The 17,960-nt window shown below is 32.9% G+C and overlaps 1 protein-coding gene across 5 annotated transcripts in view; it reads left to right on the top strand.

The window, feature by feature from the left end:
- Nucleotides 1–17,960, top strand: part of FAM135B (family with sequence similarity 135 member B) — a 500,817-nt gene that overhangs the window by 214,634 nt on the left and 268,223 nt on the right. For all 5 annotated transcript variants that reach the window (XM_051971132.1, XM_051971134.1, XM_051971135.1 and 2 more), the window contains exon 3: nt 14,662–14,741. In XM_051971132.1, the coding sequence (XP_051827092.1) occupies nt 14,662–14,741 (80 nt within the window). The remainder of the gene's footprint in view (nt 1–14,661; nt 14,742–17,960) is intronic.

Raw genomic sequence — 17,960 nt, 5'->3', positions numbered from 1 at the left:
CTTCTGTCATCATCACCATGTCTATGCCCACATGCATACTTATAAACCCAGTCTTTCTCAGTGTTGCATTTTTGCATTTCTAATTTCTTCATAGACAATTTTCTCTAGATTATTTCTTTGGTACTCCAACCTCAATGTGGCCAAAAAAGAATTTTCTGTCCCCCCAATCTGCCTCTGCCCCACCTATTTCTGTTGATGGTAACATCCTTTTCACCTGGGCTTTAAGGGTGAACCATCTTTGAATCTTCATTTGGCTGACTTTACTTGCTGCTCTCCCTTTGACTCTTTGCTGACTGCTGTTGAAAGCATAGGCTTCCTGAGATATCTGGACTTGGTCTGACCCTGTCAGCTTAGCTGAAAATCCCAAATAGTTTCACAATTTTTAAGTTTCTGCAATTTTAATGGATAAATAAGAAATCCAGGGAAAAGAGAGCAGAAAATGGGGTAGAGAGGGAGGAGAAGGAGGCGTGTAATAGCTAATAATGAAAAGCATTTATCTCTCTAAGTTTTGAAAAGTGTTTTATGGGCAGGTAGTTGGCATAGTGGAGAGAATACTGTACCTAGAATCAGTTAGCCCTTAATTTGAGTCTTCCCTTAGACACTTAGATGTGTAATACTAGACTAGTTTGACTTAGTTTCTTCAATGTCAATTGATAATAATCTTAGAGGGTCATTGTGAAGATCAAATATGATACTATTTGAAATGCAATTAGCACCTTGCCTGGCACATTGTAGGTAATAAATAACTGTTGTTTCCTTTCTGTACTAATATTATCTCATTTCCTTCTCACAATAACCATATAAGATAGATATTACTATTATACACATTTTACAGATGGGGAAAACTGAGGCTGAGACAGATGAAGTGATATGACCAAAGTTACACAGATAGTGAGTGTCTGAGGTAGAATTTGAACTGAGTTGTTTCTTCCTCTGATATACCACTCAGCTGCCTTTGATGGGGAATCATTAGAATATAGACTATATGAAATTTTTAGTTCATTAATGAGCTGTCTCATACAATAGAATTTGGACCAGTATAGCATAAGTTGAATTATCAAGAATAGAGATAAGTAGAATCATTAGCTTAACAACATGCACATCCATCAATTCTGACTTTTATTAAAAAGAAAACAAACCAAAAAAAAACACTAAAAATGCTAGAATCATCTATCTGTGAGACTCACAATTACTACTTAATATACATATTGTACATCACTATCCCTCTTAGGCCCAGTTGATTTCTTGTGAACATGGATTTTCTTAGTATATTTGTTTTTGTTAAGACAGTGAGCAAGAGAGACACAAGAAACAAGGTCTAAGACCAAGATGCTTGAAGCTCTGTCTCCTTCTTTTGATGCAGCTAGATAATATGTCCCCTCGACTTTAACTCCTACAATGAGGAAATACCTATTTATATCAAGAGTAGTCAATTTCTATGAAGGGAAGGTATATTTCCATGAAGTGGATAAAACAATAATTAATAATAATAATGTTAGCATTTATATAGTGCTTTATGGTATATAAAACAATTTACAAACATCTTCTTTTATTCTTGCAACAACATTGAAAGTTAGGCATTATTATTATCTTCATTTTTCCTCATGTTTCAGCTACAGTATTTTAATAGCATCCTATTTGAACTTCCTACCTTTTGTTTCTCCCTTCTACAGTCCCATATGTATCCCTTGCCAAAATAATCTTCTAATGAACTGACCTAGCCATCTTACTTCCTTTTGTTCAAATCTTCATATTTTTCATTGCTTCTAATGTACTCTTTAGTTTTTTAGTAAATGGTAGAACTTCTAGCATTTTGATCTTAAATCTTGTTTCCTGTTTCTTTCCTGTTTACTGTCTTACAACTCTTATTGAAAGAATTATTTTATACTTCTCCAAATTGCAAATTCTATTTTTCAGTTTATATTCACTTGCTTATATCCTGCTTATCTCCACTGCTGTCAGAGAATGCATAACTAGAATAGATATCCCTCTGTGTCCCTTTCTATTCTTTAAAATCCTGTTCTGATTATTTTTTGCCATTGGGTTTTCCTTGATCATTCCCCAAGCTAGAAGTGATGTCTTCCCAGTTAGTTTTCTCATCCAATCTTCTGTCTTTCTGTTTGTCTATCTTTGTCTTTCCTCCCCGCCCTTTCCCTCCCTCCCCTTTCTTTTTCTCTCTTTATCTTTCTCTCTCTCTCCACTTTTCTTAAACATTTTGGTTGTTTGTGAACATGCTTGATAGTAAGGTGCCCGGTAGACACAAGAGCTGTCTTCAAGTCTTTAAAGCACAGCCAAGTGGAAAATGAATTAGATTTATTATTCTTGGCCCTAGAAGGAAGAACAAGAACAATGAGGACAAATTGCCGAGAAAAAGGTATAGGCTTAATGTAAATAAAGGCATCCTATCATAGAGCTATGCCATATGAAAGAGGCTGTCCTAGGAGGCAATGAATTCTTCATCATTAGAAGTTTTTGAGCGAAAACTATATCTATGTGATGGATACTATAAAGGGAATTATTGCTTCAAGGAGGATTTTGAACTAGATCATCCCTGTGGTCTTTTTCAAATCTGGCATCTAGGATTCTTTGAAGTTGCTTAAGTGTACATTTATCTCAATGAAGAAAATGACTTTCTAATGAAATAGATCTTTTAGAAAGCATAGCATATGCCATTGGTTCTCAAACTTCTGTTCTCATAATCTTTATACTATTAAAATTATTGAGGATCTGTTTTTTTTTCAATGTGGGTAATATTTATAGATATTTACCATGTTAGAAATAAAAACTAACTTTAAATTTGAAGACTCCCTGAAAGAATTTCAGAGATCTCCAGGAATCTCTAGATCACATTTTGAGAACCACTGACATATGCTGTCATTTGAGACCTATACTCTGGAGATGATTGACCTGTTACTCTATTTATTCTAGAGGGAATTCAGGATAAGTTATGATGAGACTAGATCATCTCCATGGTCTTTTCCAACTAGGAGTCAGTAATTCTTTGATCATTACACCTCTTAAGGAAAACATAAGAAAGAGATCATAAGATTTTATCTTAGTCTTATTAAGATGATACAACAGAATTATATAGGACATTTAAAAGAATATTTTTTTCCTTTTTTATATAAACTTGTACTAGTTTTTATGTAGAAAAGAAATGATTATAAAGAAAGGAAAGGTCATCCTGAGCCTATCTCCTGTAGACTATAAGCCTCTAAGGATGAATACGACTTGAATCATTGTGCAGACAGTGAATCATCTTTGTATGCAAAGTCTGGACTTGATAATAGGAATTTAAATTGTACTCAACAAAAGTATAATAATTAAAGTTGCACTTTAAAAAAATTTGTAAAGTACTTTACATATATCACCTCATTTAATTCTCCTAACAGACCTGTGAAGGTGCTATTATTTTTATTTTTATTGGTGAGAAAACTGGGGCAGGCTAAGGGACTTACCCAGTCACACAACTAATAAGTTCAATTATTCAATCTAAAATCTGAAACAAGATTTGAATTTATCTTCCTCATTCTAGGTCCAGCACTTCATGTATTAAGCTATTTATCTGCCTTTTAAATCCACCTATGTCATAAACCTGATGCAAAAAAAAATTATTGATGCCTCTTTTTCTTAAGTGGGAAGCTAGGTGGCACTATAATGCACAGAGTGCTGGGATTAGAGTCAGGAAGACTCATCTTCCTGAGTTCAAGTATGGTCACAGATACTAGCTGTATGACTTTGGGCAAGCTATTTAACCCTGTCAGGTTCCTCCTATATAAACTGAGCTGGGGAAAGAAATGGAAAGCCATTCCAGTAGTTTTTTGCCAAGAAAAATTCAAATGGAGTCAAAAAGAGTTGGATATGATTGGAAACAGTTGAACTTATTTTTTTTTTAAACTCAACAGTTAATTCTTGATATGCCCTCACAGTATTCGACTTTCCATTTAATAAAGAAAAGAAATTATACAAAATTGACTTAACAAAACATTTAATATGGTTAATGTTCCACGCCTGTGATCAATCTCCCTACTGTGAAAAAACAACAACAACAACAACAAAAACTTCCAATTCACCATCTGATCCCTGGAAAATAAGATTAACAGAATTAACTTGAATGTCCTGATATACTTTGAAGGAATGGCAATAGATAGTATTTATTACATTATTACAGAGTAAGTTTTTACTCTGTTCCCTATTTCAGGTTCAGAGAGATCCCTAAATATTAATGAGATATAAGAATATGTTGGGCTGGAAAAATAGGCTTAGAACTTTTCTTTTAAATTATCAAGATTTTATGGAAACTAGGAGATAAATTAGTCTTTCCCCACACACTTCCAATATAGGATAGGGTATTACTGCAGAAATTATCATGATAATAGCAATAATAAAAGCATTTTGATTGTAATTTGAAAGTCTGGAAGTATTGCACCTACTGTTTCTATTGACATAATACTTAGAAGATTTGAGTTTACAGACTCAGAACAATTTACTCAACTCTCTATCTTGGACATTTTCTACCAATAGGTTTTAAGTACTAAAAATGAATTTCATTTTTAAGCTTAATGGACTAGTGCAGCCCAGTGTGTTTATAGTATATTTCACAAACATTAATTCTCAGAATAAATTTGGAACTAGGAGAATTGGAGAACAATTACAGTGGCCTGAAAATTCCTTGGGGAGTCTTTGCAAAGATGTGATTAATGGGAATATAACTGAATTTTACAATGGGACTAGCTTGATCCACAGAAAACATACATAGCAAAGTAAAGGAAAAATGGGTTAAAGAGAAATTGTTTTAAAGATAATACAATCCAATTGAGATATATAATGGAACTAAGGTTAAAGCAATTCACTAAAGAAAATGCATACGATTTATTGAGCCTATATAGCTCTAGCTAAAATGTTCAATGTTTACATGTATGTGTCACATTGTGATGACTGAGTTTGTGTGTTAGAATTTTACCGTGTACATTAAATATACCTCAGTTATCTCTGTCCACCTTCCTCCCTTCTCCTGTTTCTTTCTTTTTATATTTCTCCTCTCTTTTTCTACTTCTCTTCAATTTCTCTTCTTTCTCCATCCCATCTCCTTTTTCCTCTTATTTCATTTTCTCTTTTCAAATTTACATTTTTCAGTCTTTTTTCTTTAATGTCGCCTACATTTCTTCTCCCTTTTGTTTCCTTATGTCTGTATTTCTCATTTCATTCTTTTTTTCTCCCTCCTTTCCTCTTACTTCAATCCTTTCATCCATTTTCTTCTTGCTGTGTGCCTTTTTCCCCTTCTTTTTTTTCCACCCCTCCTTCTTTCTCCTTATATTTCTTTCTCTCTTTACTGTTATTCAACTATTTCTCTCTCTTATTAGATTTCAAATTGGAGACAAGGATTCAGTAGAATTGAATACCTCTAGGAGTCAGAAAAGGGAAGGGAACATATATTTATTACATACTTACTATGTGTTAGGCCCTGTCCAGATATTATCCTTCTGATTTCCAGTCTTTGCTAACTGCTAACTGGGCATTTTTTATTATAGCTTTTTATTTACAAGATATATGTATGGGTTATTTTTCAGCACTGACAATTGCAAAACCTTTTGTTCCAATTTTTTCCCTCCTTCCCCTTTCCCCCCTCCCCAGATAGCTGATAGACCAATACATGTTAAATATCTAACTAGCCATTTTAAACTGGATATTCAGTAATAGCCTTTTCAAACTTGACATATATCCAAAACAAAACTCTTCATCCTTTTTTCCCCTGGCAAATCCATCCCTCTTCATAACTGTCCTTCCCCAAAAGCATGACCATCCTTCTAAGTATTCAAGCACACAATCTAAAAGTCATTCTTTTTCTCACTTCTTATTATTAAATCAGTTGTCAAATCTTTGGATCTCCTTTTTTGCCCTCACTCACACTTTTATTTTCACTCTGAGTACCAATCCTAATTCAAGCCCTGATCATCTCATCTTTTTTTTTTCTGTACTCTTGCAAGAACTTCCTAATTTTTGCTCTTTCCATTTTTTCCCCTTCCCCTTTTGATGTAGCGCACAGCTGCCAATTTTTTTTTATTTAGAAAGGTACACAGCTGTCAAAATTATATCCCTAAACAGATCTGACCTTGACCAATTCCCTGCTGAGTAAATGCCTGTGTTTTTCTATAACTTTTAGGATCAAATACATGATTTAAATCTCTTCTCATCCTGACTCGAACCTATTTTTCTCAACTTATAATATATTGCTACCTTTCACATACTCTCAAGTCAACCAAATTTGCCTTCCTGCTGTTCCTCCCAAAATAGATTGAAACTCCTTTCTTTATTCCTTTGTCTAGATCTCCACATTTTCCCTACTCCTCTTCCCAATGCTTGAAATATACTCATTTCTCATCTTTGCTTCTTAGAATCTAGTCTCCTTTAAAACTTATTCAGATTCCATCACCTATAAGACCTTTCCTGATCATCCCATTCCCAACTATTGGCACTCCTCTCTTCAGATTGTGTCTATTTTGTATATATTTTGCAGGAATTTATGTTTTGGTGTATTATTCCCTCCTGATAGACTATAAATATCTTGAGGGTATTTTTCTGTTTTGTTGTTACTTTGAATTTCCATTTCCTAGTCCAGTGCTTGGCATATTGTATTACTCTAATAAATGCTTCTTGATTGATAAATGTGTATGGATTGAATGAAAGGAATGAGATGTTGCATGAAGAAAGATAAATGAATGTTGTTGAGTTAATGTGATGAACAGATCTGGCCCATTTCCAAGCTAGCACTAAATTCCTCTCCTTGGTATAGCTTCTTTTTTCACTTTTCCAACTTTCCAAGGAAGGAAGTGAAGGGAGGACCAATAGCAGACCTTTTCACCTGCTTCCCTTCAGTCTTCTTCACTCCTACACAAGGTATCTCTATAAGTAACCCCTTCCCTCCTCAGCTCCCAGTCCTTCTACCTAATCTCAATGCTTCACGTCAGTGAGACAAAATCTAAAATGGGAGACTATCACCACAATTGTGTTGGTTTGATTATAATCAGAGCTAAGATATATTCAGCTCCATCTCTAATTCTATTACTTATCAAACAAGTGATCTATGAAGGGCGTCACTTTGCCTTTTGGATAGTCAGTTTCCTCAAATGCAAAATGGAGATAGGAATACTTAATAATTGTATTACCTCTCTTGTGATAATTGTTGTGTTGTGAAGTTGTGAAGAAAATGTTTTATAAGCTTTGATGCCTTACAGCGTGAATTTTTGTCATTGACCTCACTGGATTGTAATGATGATAAAATGACATATATAAAATAGTATGTTCATGGTAGAACACTATAGAAATGTCATCAGCCATTATTATGACTTAGTCCAATAACTTGGTCTGGCATTGACTTCTCTGAGATTTACTGTTTTGAGGCTGAAGGCAGAGATTTATTACTGAGACAAAATTCTAAATAGACAGAAAATAAAAAAAAGTGAACATATAATTATAATACAAGGAATCTCTCAATGAAAGTGTATGGATAACTAATCACTGATTTGAAGACAAGGCCACAAATTATTTCTGTGAAAAGAGTAAATACTGTTGATAAGACAAGCAGCATTAAAAAGCACTACCAGTATGGAGAGCTGGAGACTTGAGGTCATTCACTTGTTCAAAAGTTGGAGAATTATAAGAAATAAATCATGATAATCAGTTTGAAAACTAATTGTATGGGAGGATATAATGGGAAGCATCAAAGCAGCAATAGCAGATGAAATATAAAGGGCTTGGAAATGTAGTCTTCCCATAAATAACAGTAGTAAAATATTGTGATATCCTAATACTTTAACATATTACTTACCTCATCGATAATGAGTATACTTTCTGAAATGCTACTAAACCAATTAGCTGCCACAAGATAGATGATTTCAACTGCTTGAAATTAAAAAGTTTTTGCACAAAGAAAACTAACACAACCAAAATTAAGAAGAAAACAACAAAGATATTATCTATAAGATATCTTCTAAACCTAATATGCTATTGTTCTATGATTTGACTGTCTAAAAGATTTCATGGTCATAATTAATGTACAAATCATACTTATCTTTATATATGTTCCATAATAATGTCTTCCTTCAGTGCATCATAGTAGTACCTGCTTTTACTTAAAGACTTTGCTTAATATATAGAGTCCTTGGAGACTCTTTCTAAGCTGGAATAATATTCAAGTAAACTCTTTGTATAACTTCATGTAAGTCTTCTAGATATTTCTGAAATCAGCTTGTTTTCTTTTAGTACAATAATATTCCATCACAATCATGTACAACAACTTTTCCAGCCATGATGGGCATCCCCTCAATTTCCAATTTTTGTCCCCATAAAAAGAGCAACTATAAATATCTTTATACATTAGGTGCTTTTTCTTTTTCTTTGATTTCTTGGGAGATAAATCTAATACTTGCATTATTAAAGAGTATGAACAGTTTTACAACTTTTATGGAGTGGTTTTAAATTGTTCTCTATAACAATATCAACTCTAATGGACTTAATTATGGAGTTATTACATTAACAACAAATATGATGCAAATAGAATGTGTTAAATGAAAGAGTTAAAGATAAAATTCTATGTGAGATCCATAACATCGGCCACTGATTAATTTTTGCATTTAAATTTCTAGTATTTTTCTGTGTCTGGTACATAAACACTTAATAAATGCTTATAAAAGAAAAGTAGAAAAGGGAATAAACATCTATCAAGTACCGACTATATACCCAACTCTCTGCTGAACACTTTATAAATATTTTCTCATTTGAAATGAATGAGACCATTTGAGGAATAAGAGATTGATTTTAGTTGGGAGAATGTAGGAAGACTTTGTCAAATAGATGGTCCATGGTCAGATTTTTTTTTGCAGAAATGAGGAGGCACTTTTTATTCTAAACATGAGATATGACTTATACAAAAATAGGAAAACAGAAAGATACAATGTGTAATCCATGAACACTCAGTAATCTTGTTTGATTCTAACAGTGTATAAAAGATGCAGGTGATGTGCTTATTCTTTAGAGCCTATTTGTGGAGATTCTTAGATGTCAGGCTTATGAATTTGTATTTTATCATATAGTCAATATATATATATATATTGACTATATGATAAAATATATATCATATATATATCATATATATATATATATCATATAGCCAATGAAAGTTTGGAGGCAGAAGAACGGAATAAAGGACTTTAGGAAAAAATTTTTGAACTCTTTGAAATATGTTGGTTAATAATGATTATAATGATTAAAAATGTACTAATGACTGCCAATTACCTGTGTTATAATTAGAGATAGCAATTACAAAATAAGGCAATGATAGGTAATATAATAATACAACTAGGGACTCTGTTGGCTCTGAAATTGGCATGGTATTTTCAGGAATCTTGAAATTCTGGCTATTTGCATGCTGATGATATTGGTGATTTGATTACCACCCTCCCTCCCTAGTGTGAAATAGTGCACTTATATGTCTAAGAAATAGATGGGAGCATAATTTCTTGGCCCTGCCAAGAATTGTATTGTTCATCAGTCAGCAGAACAAATGTTTTGGTATTGAAAGAAAACTAAATACATAGATACAAACCTGAAATATCGATACATATTGTCAATACATTGATACTAACCACTAAAGCAGACCAGTATATCCATGAAATAAGCTATATGTATGTTTATGTGTTATGTGTGCATGTGTTATATAGGCGTGTTTGTATATATACATATATATTATATAATATATATATATAGATGATGCATAGTATTTATGCATATGCATAATAAATATGCATATATGTCTATAAATTTCTTATGCATCAACAATATATCATAATTACAATGGAAATAGATAAGCAAAAATGTTATATACTACTCTTTGTCAATTATGCCCTCGGTGTCAAGTTATACAGTAATTTGCAGATCATTGTAGGACAATTAGAAATATATTTATTTTTCTGCCAAGATTAGATGAATAAGAGTAGAAATTGGGTACTTACTTTTATCTGAGAGTACAAAGCTGAAGAATTTGAAAGAATTGATTATCCATACTTAACATGCACTCCAGAACTCCAAAAGTAAAATAGGGATAAAGACTGGGCTTGTGATGTCCTTGCTATAAGGGATTCCTAGGTGAGGAAATGTCCTCTAGTAAATAAGGTCAGTATTTTCTTTGTAACTTATATACTTAGAGTCATCTAGAGTACAGGTGTCAAATTTGTGGCTTTATAAACAAACACACTTACATTTCAGTACTTGAAAAAAAAATCCTTAAGATAGAAGAGACTGAGAAAACTATTAAGTTGTGAAAAGACATAGGAATACTACACTAGTGTTTAGCTGACACATTGGTCATTTAATCACAGTAAACTTGAAAATCATATTCCCCTATTAAAGTAAATCAACAAGTGGATATAAAGAGATATAAATATATAGAAAATGTATATGTATAATTCATACACAAACATAAATCATGTATAAATGTATATGGTCACATGTTTCTCTATATCTATATGTTGTATATGTACATAAACATGCATTTATATATGTATATAAATTATGTACACATGTATTGATACACATTCTTCTATATCCATATATTTTAACATATTTTCACATATAGTTTCTGCACATTTATTATTCATGTTTATTACCTATTTCCTAAGTAGGTAGATTTATAGCCTGTTTTTAGTTTCCATAGAAAGAAATAGCAAAAAAGAGAAGACTTAAAGAGGAGGGGTTTGAACTATTGAAGTAGGTCAGAATTGAGTTTGAGGAGAGCAAATTTATTAAAATCAGGGATAAATGGAGAAGAGAATTGTTAAATTTTGAATTTTGTGATGTTTAGGTATGGCTTTTACTCCCCTCAGTTGTCCAAAGATTGCCATCCATAATGATTACTCTTCAATAACTTTTGGGAATATTGTGGCAGCTGTTTGTGAAGAAAATTCAATTGTTTCAAGAATATTTAAGTCCACAATGAAACAGATTTAATCTTACCAAAATGCAAGTAAAATTGTAGCAAAATTTTCTTTTAAATTAAGAAGCAACAAATTACTGCTATAAAAACCAATCAATGAAGAGTTCAAGAAAGACCTGACAGTTGGAAAGATTGGTGGTGGTTCTTTTACAATGTGGTGTAAAGTTAAAACAACATCAAGAAGATCATTTTGAAACAAACAGACATTGAGTAAAGAAAAAAAATTAAAAAACCTAACTGCTAATTGTGATTATAAATAGAAAAAAATGCTTGCCATAGGCAAAATAATAGAAAGGCCAGAGGCATGACTAGTGAATAAAAAAGAATTTTCAGTGAACAAAACTCAATTTTTCTTTCAATTCTATACCAAAACCATTGTCAAAGGAATACCAATGAAGTTTATAACGTCTGACCATCTTCAATGGATAGTAAAGTGTCCACCCCTAAAATGTTTTTGTTTTAGATTTAATTCCAAAGTAATTTATACTCATTGATGAAATGCTGAAATTTGAAAAAATATATATACATTAGTGGATTCTTACTCCAGAATGCAGAACTAGAGAAATGGAGATGGAATAGGGCAACATGATCTTGCGCCATGTTCATATTGAGTGTGTCATATGATTTGTCCAAAAGAGAGAAATCAACAGGTTTTAGAGGCCTAGGAAATCACCTGATTTAAACCCTTGGAAATATAGACTATGTTTAAAAAAGTAATTCCAGTTACAACAACTTTCATAATGAAGATTTTAGGGATAGACTCAGTGACCAATCAAATAAAACAAGAATGTTCACTCAAAAAAGATATGTCCAACTTAAAAAATAAGTTTATTGTATGAACCAATTTATTATTACTATATTTGTTCCAGTTCATTTCCAACTACTACACTATCAAAACATGAGAATTATAGGAATCATTTACCATTTTCTAGCTTTGTGTTTTCTGCATTCACAGATTAATTCACAGAATATTCACAGATTCATCACCTAAAAGATCTATAAACAATAACGAGAAAACATAATATTTATTGCTGGGGAACAAAACAACAATGATAAATAATATCAACATTGTGAAGATCCACTAATTACTGATCAAAAGGGATTTTCAAAGCTGCCTGAAAATGCCATGACATTTTCACTGCCTTGATTAATGATAATAAAATGTTTGACTCAGTTCCACCCTCATTTGTTCAATTAATACAAACATATAAAACATATTCAAATATAGTGAGAATAATTGAGTATGTGATATTCATATGAAAAAAAAAAGTTCTCTGTAATGGGCCATTTGCACAAAGATTGATTTTAAATAGTATTTCTTAGGGATACCCAATATGATTCTTCCTAGTTTTAAAAACATCTCTCCTAAATAGAATGCAATTAAAAAGCATTTATTAATTGTTTACCATAAGTACTGTGCAAAATCTATAGATAAGGAGCACAAATAAGATAATTCTTTACCTTAAGGAATTTATATACTATTAGAAGGAAATCAAATATAGAAATGAGTCGAGTCTAGAGAAAGATGTTTTAATGTGGCAATTAAAGAGGTCATCATGAGTGGACCTCACCTCTCTAAAAGTAATAATTAATATATATTAATTACTAATATGAGTACAGTTCCCAAAACAAAGTTGGGAGGAAAGTGAAATATATTTGTAGCATAAGGCAAAAAGGAAGCTTTTTCCTATTGGACCTTCAAGCCACCACATTTATTATCATTTATTGCCAAGTCTTTGTCTCAGTTCCACACCCATAACTTGTTAATGTGTTAAAATAAAAAATATTGAAAATACTATAGTTTAGCTCTAGTCATTCATTCCAGTCATCTTCCCACTTGTCACTGCTGTTGTACCTTGGACTTCCAGTGACTATTATCTTGGAGGATTTTTGGAACTTCTGCCTGGAGCCCAAGTTAACCTGGACTATATCCAGATCCACTAAAGGACAAAGAAAGAAGTTGGGGCTGGCTAGATAAACAGGTCTCACTTAGTTAGGACATCCTTGACCCAGATCTGGAGTGTTAAATCTCCTCTTGGTTAGTGTTTAGAAATATGTTAGAAATAGTTTTACAGTGGTTGTAGATCAGAAAATAGATGGATGAAAGAATACGGTAAAGTTTGTGATCAGAGAGTTATAATGATATCACATCAATTAGGACAACCTCATTTTTGTTCTAAATTCTCACCGTGTTTTAGTTTTTTAAGGTCCAATTGGAAAGTATAGCAGGAGCAGCATTGTCAGATTAGAAGGGAGCAAGGATGGGAAAAAAAAAAAAAAAAACATCAGTGGATCTGGATATAGTCCAGGTTAACTTGGGCTCCAGGCAGAAGTTCCAAAAATCCTCCAAGTTAATAGTCACTGGAAGTCCAAGATACAACAACAGTGACAAGTGGGAAGATGACTGGAATGAATGACTAGAGCTAAACTATAGTATTTTCAACATTTTTTTTTATTTTAACACATTAACAAGTTATGGGTGTGGAACTGAGACAAAGACTTGGCAATAAATGATAATAAATGTGGTGGCTTGAAGGTTTTGCACTTTCATGACTAAGAAGATATCAATAGAAATGCAGAAAGTTTTTGAAAGGCATAATGAATTCAATTGAGTTTGAAAGTCCATTGGGATAACAGAAATGACAGGCAGGCAGCTGAAAAAATATATAGAGAACTCATGATTCTATATATAGATTTGTTATGTACATTTAGATAATATAGTTAAGATAAAGAACTTGGCAAAGTTTAACAACCAAATTTACAAGGAGATAAAAGTGTACAAGACATTTTCAAGTTTAATCTGTTTTATTAACGTTTTCTCTATCACTTTCTTATTCCTGACAACAACAATAAGCTATGATTTGTAACCTTTGCAAATTTCTGTGGCCTACAAGCTCACATTGAAAATTTTATAATGTCCTTAGCTTGTAAAAGATGGTTCTAACACATTCTTTGATAAAATCATAAAGGTAATGAATGATATTAAGGAAGAGAAAAAAGAAAATAGAGTAGAAAAACAGGCCTTGGGAAACACCTAAATATGATTTTAGGATGGGGATCACTGTGGCTTAACCATAGGAGATTATGAATTGAGACAGACAGAAGGAGAGCCAGGAGAAAGCAATGTCAAGTAATACCATAGAACTGAGGAAGAAAATATGTAAGTATAAGAAACTGATCCAGAGTCAGAGACTGTAGACCCGTGAAGGATAAAGATTGAGAAAAAGCCAATAGATTTTGCAAATAAGTGGCCATTAGTGACCTCAAAAAGAGTCTTTTCATCAAGGTGGTGAATCAGAGAATAGAGCCTAGAGGATTGAGTGGGGAAAGAATAACTAAAGGAATAAATTTGAGTCGATTCTCTTTGGAATCTTATCAGTGATAATGTGATCATTAGAAGATGATAGCTGAAGAGCTCAAGGGAAGCTCTTATCTGGCTGATGGAAGGAGTCAGCAAAAGGGAAGGATTATTTGGAAGGGATGGGGATGATAATGAGTATGTTTTACTACTATGTTTCATATTTAATAGGACATCTCATTAACTTCACTTTGATTATGAATGCCGGTGCTAAATAGAATCTAAGGGAGGCAGGATTTTGTTCCCTCTCTTCATAAGGAGGAACACAAATTAGTATCCTATGACAGACGATTTTTCTTTCCTTTGTCCATAGGCATTACCAAGTCCGAGTTACCTTGAAGGTTCCCTCAAGAATTCCCCACAGGTTGAGTGTCAAGATTGGTGGACAGACAGGTAAGTCTGGGGATGTAAAGGAAAAGAGGTCATTGGGTGCATTCAGGAGTGAATGAATGAGATATGGAGGGGAGGGCCATTGTACTGAAGGCCAATGCAGGGTCTTTCAGGAGAAGAAGAATTTGAATATATAGTCAAAAACCATATGCCATATATCATCTCTACGCACTTAAGTTAGAATCACAGTAGTTCTAAAGTGAAGCAAAGTCTTGAACATGACTTTTAACAAAGGATAAGTTTTGCATCATTTTATCCCCACCACTGATCACCTGTGCGTCCTTGACAAAAGTAGCTTCATTGTCTATAATAAGAGAAATTTGTACAAAATAATCTCATAGATCTTCACTAGTTCTATAATTTTATGACATTTTGCACTTCAGCTTCCTTATCCATAAAACGTGGATAATAGCACACATTTCACAACATTTTTGGAAGGATTATATGGATGGGAGAGTCATAAATAGGACAAATGAAGTAGGGTTTTATGCAAGATACAAATATATAATTGTGTTTATGAACTGCTATCCTTTCCTGGCAGCCCATATTGATCTTCTGCATTCACAGGCCTGCTGCCTCTTCTGGATACCTTTCTATTTGGTTCTCCAGTCCCATTCTGCTGCAGATTTTCAAGCCATTCTTGATATATTTACCCACTCCCATCTCCAGTATTTTCCTGCTGCCTTCTCTGCCCTATCCCTATTTAAAAGTTGATTTTTGTTTGTTTGTTTGTTTTTGAGGAGGCCTGTCAGTTGCTTTGTGAAGGTTTGACAGGCTTTCTGAAAAACAGAATTTTGCCCTCTGTGCTCAGCGAATAAGTCAGTAAACATATATTAAGCACCTATTATGTACTAAGTATGTTGGCAGCTCCAACTCTCCAGCAACTCACTGTCTAATGGAGGAGGCTATATAACTATATAATAATAAGTTATATATAAGTGGGAAATAATCAATAGGAAAAGGTTGTTTAAATGGAGGTAGGTCAGGAAAGGCTTCATGTAAAATATGGAATCCTAAATGGAAATGCAAGGAAGCTAGGAATCCAGGAGATAGATGAGAAGGGAGAACATTCCAGTTCTGGGGGATAATCAGGGAAAATTCCAGGTTTGTGATAGAACTGTTTTCAACTGGGATTAGCACATGAAAACCTACAAATAATATAAATTCAATAATGTTATATACCAGAGACACACAATCAGTGTCTAATAGTGCTTTTAAAAAATCATTCATTCATCACATAAATGGCATTTTAATTATACTTTTTATGTCTATATTATCTCCTTCATAGAATTCAGACTTTGCATCCACTATTCCTAGTCAATTCTGATGAAGATAGGTCCAAACTCTTTATTTAGTTTGGATGTGTGACTGATATATATTGTCAATTATTTAATTGCACTTTTCGTAGGTGACAAGATTTAGTGTTTCTGCAGGAAAAAAAAATCCAGATTAGCCTACAAATCATCTTTTATAGGGTCTAGTTTTTATCATGCTTATATATTTACTTTTGGCTTCACAGCAATTCCCAGAGATTGCTAGTCTCGAGTGCTGCTGGGGATTGCTTTGGTCAGGTGATGTTAATCGTCACTTCCCAGGATCACTAAAAAGCTTTTTTATCATGTTCTATGTATGTGGAAAGCAAAGGGTTCCTTTACATTGGAATTCAGTCAAAATATTATTATGGAATTAATTCTAGAAATAACCATAGAGATCTTCTTTTCCAGACTTGTTAATCTTTTGTGTATTCCTCAGATCTCTTTGACTGGCTGATAAAGTTTATGTGCTCTATCTTTGAATAACATTTTAAAATGCATAAAATAAAATCTGATCTGATATGGAAACTAGTTCTCTAAGAACTGTATCCTTCCTATTTTTATTTCCCTGGTACTTAGCATAGTTCCTGGCACATGGAAGGTTTTTAATAATTGTTGATGATATGATTGACCTCTTGCCTCTGTAGTGTTTCAGTCTTCAGACTTTATGTGGGGGTACATGCATTTACCTCTAACTCAGTAAGTCATCCCAATCTGAAATAATGGTAATAATAAGCTTGCAGTGAGTTTTTTGTATATGTTTTTATGTTACTTGTTCTATCTCATAATAATAAAGCTAACATTTATAGAGTGCTTTAAGGTTTTTCTTTACGTGAGCTTATGTTTGGGGTTAAAGCAAATACCTGCATTTGGGAATTTTTTTAGAAAATTGCTTCTCAGGAAGACAATACAATCATGAGCTTTATTATTATGTGATAGAGGGAACAGACAACATAAAAACACATACACATAATGACTATTTAAATAGAAGTTTGTTCCTATATATAAGCTTTAGGGGGAGGGAGATCTATTGCTTAAAATTGGGGTTCAGGTGGTAAGACATGTACCTTAACTATAGACTTGGTTGAGAAACAGATAATTTGCCAGATTTAGGCTTAAGTGAAACTCAGATAGGAGAAATTTTTTTCTTGGAATCATAATCTGAAGAAAAGATCTAATGTATACTTTAAGAGCTCAATCAAAAAGATTATCTGTCTGTCACAGAGTTAATGCTGGAAAAATACAAGCTATTTTTGCTTGCATTTTGTTATGGGCATTAGCCTTAGTGACTTAGCCTAAGTGGATCCATGTTGGAGGTTTATTATGATAACTATAACATCAAACAATATACAATTCACAATTATCACAGTATTACAGTATTTAAAATTAACAAGTATTATTATTAGTATTATTTTATCTTGGTTGATCCTCACTATGGCCCTGTGAGAAAGATGTTAAAAATATCTTCATTTTACAGATGAGGAAACTGAGGTTGAGGTGTTAATGACTTGTTTAAGGTCACACAGCTAGTCAGTGTTTGTGGTAGGATTCAAACTCAGGTCTTCCTGCCACAAATCCCAAACTTGCATCTACTTTGCCACATTCTCAAGTAGATGAGTTTGCATTCTTGCTGAGTCTCACTCTATGTTACATCTGTATCAGGAGAAAGTCAGGATATGGTTTGAGTTTCAAGGAACTAAACTAGATAATCTTCAAACTCACTAATTAAGGGTTGTTTTACACTGAACTTCAGTCAGTTAAAGTATTATAGAATTAGTACTAGAAATAACCTGAGAGATCATCTGTTCTAGATTTCTTAATCTTTTGTGTGTTCCACGGACTTCTTTAGCAATCTGGTGGTCTATGGGCTTTATCTTTGAATAATATTTTAAAATGCATAAAATAAAAT

The sequence above is a fragment of the Antechinus flavipes genome, chromosome 1 (genome assembly GCF_016432865.1).
Source record: "Antechinus flavipes isolate AdamAnt ecotype Samford, QLD, Australia chromosome 1, AdamAnt_v2, whole genome shotgun sequence".
Taxonomy (NCBI): domain Eukaryota; kingdom Metazoa; phylum Chordata; class Mammalia; order Dasyuromorphia; family Dasyuridae; genus Antechinus; species Antechinus flavipes.
The sequence above is the reverse complement of the archived record's forward strand: the minus strand, read 5'-3'. Positions and strand labels throughout refer to the sequence as shown.